Genomic DNA, 13899 nt, shown 5'->3' on the forward strand with positions numbered 1-13899 from the left:
AAATGTCTATGATTTCATCTCGGTTTAAACTAAATTTTCCAAAAAATCTTTGACGAATTCTTTTAAGTATCGGGCATTTTCCTAAAAAATGTGTGATGTCTTCTAATTCATTTAAGTTACATAAAGTGCAGTTTAAATCCCTTTGGCTTCCCAAGTATATTAAATCACATCTGGCTTTCATAATCCACATAATTTTATAGATTCCAGTATTATCGTTTAAATAGCTTCTGGCGTTGTTATGGTCTAATTCCTTATATAATCGGGTGCTTTGGTGTGCCCTTTCCCATAAAGTTCGAATATTCGAATCATGAAGATTTTCTATTATTGAAATTATATTTCTATTGCACTCTCTTTTATTTGAAGTGCCCCAGTTACATGTTATATTTAACTTTTGTGCTAGATTACTAATTTCTTCAACCCAAAATATCTGTTTTTCTAAAATCTTTTTTGATAGTATATGAGGCAATCTATTATCATCATATTCAAATAACGTTTTGAATATATATTTTAAGTGAAGCTGCAGCGTATACAAATGAAAACTTGGAACATTTGTCTCCAAGAGAATGCAATAAGATGGCGTATTACTCGGGAGATGAAGTACCCTTTTTAAAAAATAAAGTTGAATTTTGTCTACTTCTTCAAACAACGAGTTTCCCCATACCTGAGCAGCATAACTCTGGATTGCAACTTAATTTTATTTTTACTAAGGAATGTGCACCAAGTTGCATTTATGCTATTTTTCGCTAGAACATTTCTATTTTCTATATGTTGCTTGAAACTGAGTTTTGATGTTAGCTTTACACCCAAGTAATTATATTCTTTCGTTATTGGTATAACTTCGCCGTGAAAAAACCACTTTTCTTTTTCTGCTATTCTACCGCCTCTCCGAAAGATCATTATGGCTGACTTAGATAAGTTTACTTGCATATTCCACTTTTCGCAGTATTTTTCTAAGTTGCTTATCATTTTTTGAAGAGCACAAACCTCATCTGCCAATATGACGATATCGTCAGCATATAATAGCAAACGGATATTTAACTCATCTATAAAGAGTCCCCACTCCAAACAGTCGTGCAGGTCATTCAAGTAAAGAGCAAAGAGCAAAGGTGAAAGCAGGCACCCTTGCTTTACTCCTGACGATATTTTGAATTTTTCACTCATTGGCACGATTATTAGTTACGCGATTTTGGTCGAGTTTAATAAAGAGTACCAGTCGTTTCTTTGTCTTTGCCAGTCGAGTTAATCGGCGCCAGTTGGTCGCACCAAGTGAAGTCAAGTTCTTCTCCACCTGATCTTTCCAACGTAGGGGAGGCCTTCCTTTTCCCCTGCTACCATCAGCAGTCGCGTTCAAAGGTTCAAAACTCTTCCGCAGAATTTTTCTCTCAAATACTCCAAGGCACTCCTCATCGAATATTGTCATCGTCCCCGCTTCTGCGCCAAACGTTAGGAAGGGCATGATGCGAGCCTTATAGCGTGTTACTTTTGTTCCTCGAGAGAGGACTTTATTACTCAATCGCCTAAATGCGCCGATTGTTTGTTTGATGACAGGAGGTGCTTGTCTTTGTCTTCGTTCACCGCCAAACCCATTCGCTTTGGTTCTTTATCCAGTTTCGGAAAGGCAGAACTAACAGCGCGGTTGTTAAACCCAGCGCTCATAGGAACGTTCCATGCGATCATAAAATAAATCTTTGGTAGCATAGTCCTTCTCTTCCGTCGAGGCCTTGGAGTAAATGAGCGAGAGGTTAAGCATGCTTATCGTTTTTAAAGCTGATGAAAAAGCTAAAACTGTCTGTGTAAGCTTTAAGTCAAAAGTTGGTTTCGAAATTTGGTTTTAGATCCTAATTTGAGGTTGGGATTAGCAATAATGTAACTTGTAATGTCTTAATTAATGAAACTTGGTGGAGATATTAGGGAGGTTGTAAGGAACAATCTGTGTAACTCTTAATTATTCGGGAAATAATAGTTTCGTAATTTTTTGCCTTCAAAGTGCCCTCGGGAATTTCACTATAGTTTGGCACATTACACAATATACTTACTTACTACTTTTTACTTATTTTTATACTTGTACTCGAATTATTAATGCCGGATGCCTGCTAATGAAAACAAAAATATGAACAAAAGTGAAGTATTCCAGTTTAGGGTTAATGATGGGGATGGGGGTTATTGTGCCTCCTTACTACACACACACATATGACGTTTTAATTTTGGGTTAAATAGTTTTAACACGGAAAGGAGTTGTACGCAAAAATTATGTGGATTGCCTAGCCGGAGTTGGACTGATGAGGAGTTTGTTTTTGAAAGGAAACGAGTTTCTTAATAAAGACAACTACAACTACCCTATTTGTTTTGCAGACATGATAATCGAATTTTTGTGGAGAAAATCTGTTTATAAAAAGCATGAGGATCCGTTTGTAAAACTGATCGAAGCAATACAATATACTTATAAACCGTAATTTTTGGTTTTTAATTACTTTGTTTTTAACTACTTTTGCGATACCTTTAATAGCATTGTTTTTAAGCTTCGATGAGTTAAATACGTGCATAACATAATCCAGACAATTGCACTGTTTTTATTTTAAATTTCCTCCTCAACGCTTTTTTTTTGTATGTTTATATTTTCAGAAATGTGTCTCAATTTTAAATTACAGCAAAAAATAATACAGATTTACAATCAACCCTCCACTCAACATCTCTGCATACGAAATTCGTTTTTATTTCAACGCCAACTTATAAACCTCCGGAGGGTGCAGTTTTCAGTTTTAAGATGGGAATACACCCCTCTAACCCGCCTCTTTAAACCTTTTTTCAAAACAGGTTACATTATACTAAATTTTTCGCTAATTTGACCATGAACTGACATTAACGTGTATTTAATGCTCATGTACACGTCCCACGAAGTGGACACTACGTAATCGACTTTAGTAATTTTTACATGTAAACATATTATAAGAGACGATAATGTTGAACGAAGTTAAAAGCATCGAGCATTTCGCTCTTCATGCTGGTATCGACTCATATCTATTCGTTGTTATATTCGTTCGTGTAGTCGGTGTACAACGAGGAGATTACTATTTGGTAGGAGAATTATTAATAATAAACTGCAGTCTAATTGAATTGTGTTATCAGATGCATGATTATAGAGTTATTAAAAAAACCAGTTATTTTCAACAAAATACCGTTTCCTTTCGGACTGAGCTCTGATTCTGTTTTCCGTATTCTCCCATAACTTAGTAGCGAGTAGTAAAATCCAGAAAATTTTCACTCGCTGATCTCCGTGCCTAAAATTTGTACTAGCTACGAATACAGCGACTGGCAGTTGAAGTGAAACATACACCCCACAGAGATATCTTGTGTTGAGACTTATATTATTAAAAAAAATTATCTGTCAAGTGTGGTTATTTATATTATATTAAATTTCAGAATATATATCGAGTTTTGAATACCCAGAAGGGTTCACAAGTTGCAGGAGCCAACGTTAACAAGGAGTACTGTAATAATTAATCTACAAAAATAGTAAGGAAGAACTTATTTAAAAAAAGTACTTCATTGGCGAAATACCTTAAGCTACAGATAACTAAGGATTTCATTAATATTACGGATTGTGGATATTCAAGAAAGATGCTAATAAAAAACCAGGAGGCACTTAAAAGTTGGCTGGTTGTAGTTCTGGAGCCTCTGTTAGTATTAGAGCGTATTTAATATACAAGTATGAAATAATATTTAACTATTTTACAGATGCGATGCGGACTCTTCGGCTCTAGCTCGTTACGTTCTAGCATTGTTGAAGAAGGATAAACCCGAAAAGGAACTTAAAAAACTAATGATAGAGCAACTTGACGTATTCTTAGGAGAGGAAACAAAGCCTTTCGTTGAGAGGCTATTTGATGCTATAAACACGGAGGAATACTTTACGAACATTTTACTTCCTACCACAAAAATGGTTGAGGACACTTGTGTTGAAAAATTTGGTGTATCGGAAGTGCTTGAAACAAAAGGGTTATCCCAAGAAACATCAAATGGTAATGAACCGCCAGTGAAAACTTCAGACACCCTGCCGAATGCCATTTGTGCTGCCGAAAAAGTCCAAACGCCACCAATAGATGACGTAAGTTATATAAATCATTAAACTTTAAACATTTGTGATATATTTTTTCCAAAATATTCAGAATAAAACCAAAGATGTGGTTAACACTTGTGATCCCGATAATCAAACACCAGATGCTACAGGTCGCCTTGCCCATTATACTGCGACAATTAAGAGTGAGACTCCTTCAGTCACTTTGCAAACACAACATTCATACACAGGCACCAACAGTCATCATGTTCGAAGTGCAAGTCCCCCACTAAGAGCGAATGCTGATAAGGAGAACCAACCACGTGAGAGTCGAAGACGTCGTGCTTCGCTTCGGTCTCGTTCACGGTCACGTTCCCGATCACGATCAAATGAAAGGATATCGCGGCGATCTCGTTCTCGTGACCGTCGAATAAATGAACGTGAAAAAATGCAACGTCAATTCCGTAATAAATCTCCGCCTACGACTGATATACGGCATGTGGGATCCCATGACAGACGTCGTTGTGGGGGTGGAAGTGGTAACGATCGCAGACGAATTGGGAATAGTGGTAGTATGACGGGCACAGACGACCGATCACCTCGGTTTGGTGGTAGTGGTGGAGAGGGTGGTGGTCGTAAAAATCGACAAAATCGTTCGAATTCCAGAAGTCGCTCGCCATCTTTGGAACGTGGAAGTAGAATTAAAGGATCTCCAAATATATCGCGAAGTCTTCGGGTATCCCCTGATCGCCATAATCTTCATTCACAAGGTCAACATGAACCCGAAAAGCGGCAACGATGTCGTGACTTCGATGAAAAAGGATACTGTGTTAGAGGAGAGACGTGCCCTTGGGATCACGGTATTAATCCAGTGGTGTTTGAAGATATCAATAATTCGGCGTTAATAGGCATGTCACTTCCGGAATACAATCCGGATGCACCCGATTTATGGATGAGATCTACCTCTGGAGCAATGGTTGGTGTTTCGCCAGGATCACTCATGACAAGTGGTTCTGGTGTAGGAGGTGGAGTTAATGCCCCAGGCATAAATCCGTTTACCGGCGTTGCGAGGGGAGCTGGAATATTGCCCGTACCTGGAGTTTCTGCCACGGTGGGTTTCCCGCAGGTTGGCTCTGGTGCAGATAAGCAAAGCAATAACGCCGGACAAATTACCGCAGACTACACCCGCAATTCTAATTCAGGCTCTGGTTTCAGAGTGGGTACGCCAATGCTCCCTTTTCCTTTCAACACATCTGCAGTTACAGCTCCACTTCAGCGGGAACTAATTCCAATACCAGTAGTTGATGCAGGCAATACCGCACCAGGTGGTGATATAAGTCAAATACAACAGGGTAAGCGTCGTTTTGATTTGGAAGACTCAGTAGCAATAGCCGATGGACCAACGAAACGTAAACTGCCGCTTAACAGCCGTCTTGGACCGCGTTTACCTAGTATTCAAAATAACTGTTCTTTGGAACTGCGAAAGATACCGCGAGGTCTAAATACAATCGCTCATCTTAATAATCATTTTGCAAAATTTGGAAAAATCGTTAATATACAGATATCTTATGATGGGGATCCGGAGGCAGCCATTGTGACATTTTCTACACATGCGGAAGCAAACGTTGCTTATCGCAGTACTGAGGCTGTGCTTAATAACCGCTTCATAAAAGTATTTTGGCACAGTCAAGATGTAGGTGCATTAATTAACGATGCCTCCCCTATATCCTTAGGCAATGCCCGAAAAAATAGTCAATACCATTTAAATAATGTACCGGCTGTTCCGACACCGACAGCTGATTCAGCTAAAACTGCGAATGATAATGTTTCAAATCAGGGTACAAGTTCGTCTGGAAACGGAGTGAATCCTTCACCTGTTAGTGATACAGCAAACTTAACAAGCGTTAACACGCCAATAGCAGCTGCACATGTACCACCAACATCTTTGCGGTTAAAAAATAATGTGACACGTGGTCACTCTACGGGTGCTTCAAATGCCATTATACGTAAAAAGCAAGAAGAGCAAGCCAAAGCTGTTGTTCAACTTGCCAACGGTCTTCGCAAAAGAAAACAAGAACTGTTGCAGAGTTACGTAAAACAAATGAAATCGGCGTTGGAGTTGGTGGAACGCTGCGAACAAAATGATCCTCAACGTACTAAGACTCTTGAAACAATTAAAGTATTGCAAGAGACTATCGATAAATTACGGAAAGAGATTGCCGCTGAACAAGAACAAATGCAAGCACAAATACAAAATCAACATCCACCTCCAACAAAGAAGACTAAAGAGCAGCAAAAGAAAGAATTGCTTGACATTGAATTGGAGTTGATTGCTCAACAACAAGAGGGAAATGACACAACAGTCATTCAGAAACGCCTTGAAGAACTGCAGCGTAGTCTTGGAATAGTTCCTGGAAGTGGAGCAGTTGGTGCATTACCTGCTCATCCACAACCAGTCGGTGGTAAAGTGCCGCACTTTCCGCCTAGCCGAACAAATCCCCGAACTCGCCCATCATTTCCTGAAGTATCCACACGTGTTGATCGCCGACCAAAAGCTATAGTGGTTACAGGGTTTACAAGTGAAGAGTCTGACCTTGTGCTAGGTCATTTTAAGGTAAGTTTACTTTTATTCCACTCCTTCACTTGCAGGAAAACTTAATTTCTAGACTAGCGCAGAATTAGCCCAAGAACATCGGGAATGCAGTGCTTCGAAACTTGTCGCCTCGAATTATGTGACACAAAATGGAACTATGTTTCTTTGAGTATCTCGCAGATTTCGCATTCTTTAAGTTATTTTTTCTGTCCAGTTTATGATCAGAATCCTTCGCTGAACTTGTTTGCAGAATCTCCAGTTTTCAGTCCATTTAGTAATAGATTATTTGCCAATAGTAGATTATGGCCATGATTTCATTCGCCATTCCGTGATATCCCTAGATAGTTAATATTTGTTTTATTCTTTCAACAGCTACATTATTAATGGTGAGAATCGCATAGTCTTCCAGTCTCATAACTTTTTTTCAACAATGTTCATGTTAAGTCTGCTATTGCGATGTGTTTTTACTTTGAGTACTATATTTTGGAGATATCGTAGATTATTTGTCAAAGTTGTATTATCTGCATGTCATATGTAATTTTTTGATACCCATAAGTTTTGATGTCAGTACCTTAGCATGCACTTAATATCATATTTTGATATAAATAAATTTTCACTTTGTCAAACGCTTTTTCGTAGTCGTATATACATACGTATACACACCCATGCGGCGCAATAATAGCACATCAACATTTTGACCATTTATAACAATTTTGTTTAATCATTACTTTTGCGTAAGTGTATTTTGCGCATACCTTAGGCACTGTAACATTAAGTTTGGTTCATCCCACAGCGTCAGTTCTGTTTATTAAAAGTTGCCCACTTGGCACATTATATCATAACCTCAACCTTCATATCACTATTCTGAAATATAATGAGATATAAAACTGCGACCTAAAAAATCTTTCTAAAAACGATAGTTAAAACCCGTGAAACTAACTTGAAAAGTGGATAGAGGGATTTTTTAAATTTTTGTATTGGCTTTGTATATGTGGTTTTTGTTATACAATGAGTTGAAGATTTACACAAAAATAATAGACAAAAAAATTAAGATTGGTCAAAATGTTTGTAGTTTGTCGCCGGCTGTAAATACATCATGCATACTACTGCTTGCATTAATTTACATTAATAATTTCAGCGTTAACTTCGGAAGTTGTGGTTGAATATCCTCATTAGCACTGATATCAAGCAGTCTCAAGATTTTTACTAAAATTTGCTTGTGATTGTTGTAACAGCATAAACAATTCCCCTAAATTTTCGGCCTTAATCCCAAATAGTTCCAATAACGTAGAACTGACTGTCGGCGGAATGGCGGAAATTTGATCACATCCAATTGCTTTCTTGGTTTTAAACATTTCGTTACATTTTATATCTACATTTATTTCATCTTTAATTAGTATGGTACTTTACCACATTGTATCTATACCTCCTGCTTGCCCTTATTTTTTGCTGTTATTTAAGTCACTCAGGGCGTTAGCATTGGTGTGTCTTTTTAGATTGATTATTTTTTTTAGTTCCGTAGCTGCCATGCTATTTCCCTAAGTGTTTAATGTGTTCGCGTCATCATCTATATTTCGGCATGTTTATGTTCCAGTATTTTTTTGTTATGCCGATCAAATTCATTAATCAATTAATCAATTTACCATTTTGGCATTTTATTATTACACCTAGTTCTTGGCAGTTATTGTTCTTACACTGTTGTTGTTGTAACAGGTCCCAACTGAGTAGGGTGAAGTCCTCAATAGTGGTCGAGTATCTCATCTAACGGTTTTCCCAAGAAATCGGCGCGAGTGGTAATGTTCCCACGGCAGTCGGTTCTACGAGTACGTTACCGAAACGAACCAAATTTATATCCAGCCAAGGACTGCCACTTGAGTAGCATTTCCCGTATATGTTAGGAGAAATTTTATGCTGTTAGAACAATAACAACAGTGGTAATGCTTTAAGAGTCACTGGGGAAACAAAGATATAGGGCGATATGGCAATGGTGCTTAGCGTGTTCTTGGCAGCACGGCGTTTGGTTGCCGTTGTTGTTGTTGCAGTCTGTCGTATCTAATGGTAGGCTACTTCGAATAGGTGGAGTCAAAATGAGAGGGCTTTTAGATGGGTGGGTTTAAGAGGGCTTGCAAAAGTTGGGTTAGTGCCATGCAGGGCACTTTCAAATGTCGTGCATATGTTGGAGTATGTCTGGGTCAAATCTGGCTATGAAGAAGTTGAACCGAATCATTGCAGAGCGGAAAGGGGCCAGGGTAACGCAGGTCCCCGAGGCAACTGAAGCTCTTCGTCTACTATTGGTAGTGATTGTACACCAGAGACCTGCATGGCTCACTGTTTTCTTGAGTTGTTCATACGCTAAATTTCTTGCTCACATTCAGTCAATTGAACCAAAATATTTGGTCAAGTGCAGTCAGCTCATGCAGGCGAACGCGTAGTTCAGCTCAGTCAACACGTATGATCTAATGTCTTCGGCTCAAATCTAATCATTGAACAAAAAGCAGCATTGAATGAAATTAGCATCGGCCTTTGCGTTCAAACGATCAAACTTGCTCAAAGAAGTAATTGTCATTATTGTAAATAGCACATGTTCGAGCAAACGAGCGTTGGCGTACAATGTACGCTGTAAATTGCGTTTCATATTTGAAAGGATTAGTTGGTTTCAGCAATGTTTCCTTATTTACATTATTTTCTTTCGTGTTTTATTAAAAGTTTTAAGAAAAAAAAACAAATATGAAAATATAGTGTTTTTGCTTTAAAATTTTGCTTTTACTTTGCTATCGTTAGTTACAAGCAAAAACTCATGCGGGATCATACGTGTTCAAACCGGCTCATTTGGCTCTATAGCCCTTTTATTCTTGCTCAAAAAATGAATGTATAGCCGAACGAGCAAATACCCGAAACGGCTGTATGAAGACGATTGGTGATAACATCGGAGAGCTAAAACGCAGCACATGATTTGATTGAGCTGAAATAAACAATGACAATAACTTATTTGAACAAGTTCGATCATTTGAACGAAAAGGCCTGTTTTTTTGTTCAAGCGAAGCGTATGAATGTTTTACACTGAGCCGGTGCAGTTCTCTGTTGTACACCAATAAAATTGTTCGGGTTGCAATAGTTCAAAAAGCTGGCGAATGACTCTCGTTGAATTTTGTGTAAGTCCAGGAATCATGATGTTTTGACAGGGTGGGACCAGAGGGGAAGTGGAGTTAAGTGGACAAGTGAAGACTTGCTTAATGCCATGCGGGATGTCTTTAAATGCCGAGCATTTCTTAAGTATGTTGGCCCAATTCTAGATAATTAGCAGTGTAACCTGTCCCAATATCTAGAACGTACTATGGGATCCAGTGGTTTTTATGTATGTATACGTATGTCTGGATCTCGTCAGAAAGTTAACCTTCTGACGAGCATAGGATACAACTTAGTCTCCAGCAAGTGCCTATTGTTGTTCGTTCGGTAGCACCCCAGCAGGAACAGTGAGCTGAGCATAGATAATGAATTGATGGCACCAGGAGTTATCTTATCGCAGAAATCCCTCTAATTTGCCGACTAATTAAATTTTTGCATAAGAATATGCAAAAGGGAAGTAACTGTGTATATTTTTAATCATACAATTTTGTGAGAATAATTATCGAATGGATGCTTATATTTTTATATAATAATATACTATTTGTTTTTTAGAATTTCGGAGAGATAATCAAACACGATATGGACAAAGAAATACCCCAACTCATATTGTCTTATGCTACTCGGATAAATGCAGAGCAAGCCGTATTGCGAGGAAAAGTTTTTAAAGATAAACGTTTACAAGTAAGCAAGTGTTTAAATACATATTTTCATGCATTTTATACATGCATATACATATATATATATATACATAGGCACATTTATATAAAAGTAAAGGGTCTTTCAAAAATGACGCCTAGATGTCGGTAGTAAATAAATCCCAGAGGGTACCTTTTTTAATGTCATCTTTGACATTTGTCAAATGGCCAAATGTACAATTTTAAACGATAGAACAACGCTTTAAAATTATTCGAACTTATTATGAAAATGGTCGATCTTTAAGACCAATATATCGCAAAATTCGTGATTTTTTTTTTAGGAAAATAATCGTCCGAATGAGTCGAGAATTCAAAGGCTGGTGAAACAATTTTAAGAAACTGAATTGGTAAAACAAAAGCTGGACGTTCTATTGAGAATATTGCTGCTGTAGCGCAAAGTGTTGCTGAACAACTTTCAACATCGCTCATTTAAATTATGTAATTTTTCGACAATTATTAAGAGCCGCATGATGAATAAAAATAGTGCAACATGGAAGAATCTAAATTCTTATATGTTTTGTTTTAAAACAGCATTTAGGCGCGTCTTTTGAAAGATCCTTTAACCAAATTAGAATTCCCACACAGCCACAGTAGACGCGGAAGTTATTCAAGCATTATTTTAGTGAGATGAGATTTACTTATTTTTATTGGCCATCAGTAAAAACTGTGTATTTGATAAATGAACGAAATTTAATGGGCTTTACTATGGACTTAACACACGATGAGGCAAATGATATTTTGCACCCTTATTTCTGGGATGGAAAACAAACTTTCTGCAAGCCTGTCAAAACGATTAAAAAACATTGTGGGTATTTTTGGCTCTTAAATCATCCAACCGAGCCCTGAATAAAAAAGTTAATTCAAAAATTTTCGTTGACTGGCTCGGTGCAAGATAAAAATACTTTACGTTCGCCTCGGCCTGGTGATCTAGCGGTGTCATTTGGCACCTGGAAAAGCGCTTACCTTCGAACGGATTACAATTTCGAGATATGTTAACAAAATCGTTTGGTTGTTTATGGTATGCCAATATATAACATACCATACAATGAAAAATTCGGCTCGAAATTGTCGAGATATAACCGGAATCACACATGCCTGAATGTCATAGGAAATCCCACTGAAATAATCGATATATGTAAAATTGGGAGACATTTGGGAAACATCATCGTTCATAAATTTAAGACCGTGATATGTGTGTGATTTGAGTTCAAAACTTGTAATATTATATAATGTATAAATATTTTTTTATAACTATGTTTACTGAAACTAATGTTTCTTCAATAGAAACATCTATTTTAGAAAAATATACATGACTACGATCTAAGCGAACTAATTTGAACAAATTATATTCATTAAACAGATATCCTGGGCTCCGATTGTATACACAACATCAGCAACTTCTGGTGGCTTGATGACTGATAAGTCGTCTAAGAAAGATGGAAAGTCGAATGCTCCGGATACTACCAAATTGGCCACAACTCTCAATACTAGTGACAAACAAAGTAGCGATTTGGAGATCACTGGAGAAACATTGCCCGAACTCCGGCTGGAAGATGAAGAGGAGGATGAGGAATCTGAGGATCGCTCGTGGCGACGCTGATCGCGAAACAATGCGAAGACCATAGTTCGCTATTGCTTTAGTGTATATTTTAGTTAAGTATGTGACGCAAACACATCCTAACCAAAATAAGTAAAATTTGGCACTTGATAAATTAATTGCCTGATTTATGGTTACAACTAACATACTTACATTGCAACACCTTTACTCATCTGTTTCGGTGGCGCATATCGTAGCGCAGCGTTAAAAATATTGTAATGAAATATCACTGATCATTACAGGGCTTTTGTATTTGGAAGATTGCAAAAACGTATACGCTTCGCTATGATGCGCGTTAACAAACTACTAGAGCATTAATTTAAAACCAAAATGGGAAGAACATTTAAATTAAAATCAAATTTAAAGTAAAAATAGCAACGGGCATATGTATAATATAAAGTTTATAAATACCACTGTTGCTTATTAGATTTATCTACCATATAAAAAATAAAATATGTAATATATATTAAAGTTATAGGCAAGGAGTCACACTTTTACATACATATAAATAAATATATATTTACAGACTTGAGTATGCGGTAGTGATAAAAATACAAAAGATCTGAAATATAAATGGAAATACACTAAATTTCTTTTAATTTACTATTTTTCATGCTACTTGATTAGTTAAGGATCTTATGTTGAATTATTCTAAAATAAAAAATCTTAAAGAATTAAAACTTTGAAATAAATATAAAAAGGTGATTACATCTTTGATATGTTTATTAAATAGCTAATAGTGGTACAACATTCGCTAATAGTTTCACAAATCCCTAAACTTTATTAGCGGTAAGCGTTAACGACCGTTCTTTTTGAAATACAAAATATGCCCAAGAACATCTTTTCGCAAATCAGTGACCTTAATTTTGATAAGAGCGCCTGGCTTATAAGCAAGAAGCACCCACGATTGTTGATAATGGCGTTTTTGATTTTATATAATTAATTGTGCATTGTAATACTATGTATTCCTGGCAGTTTAGTTGCATCAATTCGTTATTCAACTAATGGAATTAGTTAATGAATTTCACTCTATGCATGCATGGATTCAGCGCTAGCTGCGCTTTTTGTTCATTGCTGTCAAATGCAAATGAAGATTAGGTAAAATGAAATTTTTGCGGACTTGGGATAAGAAGTACATTTTATGTGGCATTCATATCTTGCAGATACAATCCGTTCATGTCAACCATCGTCAACAGCAATTTACGAAAAGACTCACTTCTATTCTCATTCAAACAATATTTCTTCTATGTGCAGCGTGAAGATAAAATAAATAGGCCACAACAAACGAAGGCCAATTAAGACTACCGGAGAACTGGTGAACAAAGCGATGTTCAAGGATGCTATCAAATTGTTCGACATTGCTTGCGTAAGCTTCAAACTAATGTAGGAGAAAGATATAAATGCAGGTTTTGTAATTTACTTCCGAGTGAATATCAAACAAATTCACTTTAAACCCGACATTTGGTTTTACTTAACTGCTTCGTGTCCAATTTTTTTCTAAAATCAATACAGAATGTATTTGAATGTTCCAGAAAACAAATGCACAACAAAAGTGTCGGATTTGGTGCTATATTTCGCAGAATTAGCCAACTCAAAAATTAAACCTATTTCAATCGTATAATTATTGAAATTAATACATATTAGTATCAATTATAGCTGCAAAGTTTGTTTAATTATTTTATTAAAACTTTTTGTTAGTAATAAGCTCCATGAATTTTATTTAAAATTTTAAGTTTGTTACTAAATTAAATTTCTGTATATAAAGAAAAAAAAAAGTTATACAATATTTTTAAATTTAACAGTCTATAGCCGTATTATTGGGTTGGGGAATAAG

General features: G+C 36.6%; 1 protein-coding gene across 1 annotated transcript; it reads left to right on the forward strand.

The window, feature by feature from the left end:
* Nucleotides 1-2967: 2967 nt before the first annotated feature.
* Nucleotides 2968-12595, forward strand: LOC128862870 (zinc finger protein swm). The gene is made up of 6 exons (XM_054101652.1): nt 2968-3075; nt 3421-3677; nt 3736-4105; nt 4167-6668; nt 10326-10454; nt 11829-12595. Exons 2-6 carry the CDS (start codon nt 3619-3621, stop codon nt 12066-12068), a joined length of 3300 nt encoding a protein of 1099 aa, XP_053957627.1. The 5' UTR covers nt 2968-3075; nt 3421-3618; the 3' UTR covers nt 12069-12595.
* Nucleotides 12596-13899: the final 1304 nt, after the last annotated feature.

This window comes from Anastrepha ludens, chromosome 5 (assembly GCF_028408465.1).
Source record: "Anastrepha ludens isolate Willacy chromosome 5, idAnaLude1.1, whole genome shotgun sequence".
Lineage (NCBI taxonomy): Eukaryota > Metazoa > Arthropoda > Insecta > Diptera > Tephritidae > Anastrepha > Anastrepha ludens.

What these genes read in the sequence shown, in the direction of transcription:
- LOC128862870 (XM_054101652.1), top strand. Translation starts at nt 3,619, where the DNA reads ATGCTAATAAAAAACCAGGAGGCACTTAAAAGTTGGCTGGTTGTAGTT. An exon ending in AAACGCCACCAATAGATGAC is followed by an intron (nt 4,106 to 4,166) that starts GTAAGTTATATA and finishes CAAAATATTCAG; the next exon opens with AATAAAACCAAAGATGTGGT. An exon ending in TTGTGCTAGGTCATTTTAAG is followed by an intron (nt 6,669 to 10,325) that starts GTAAGTTTACTT and finishes TTTGTTTTTTAG; the next exon opens with AATTTCGGAGAGATAATCAA.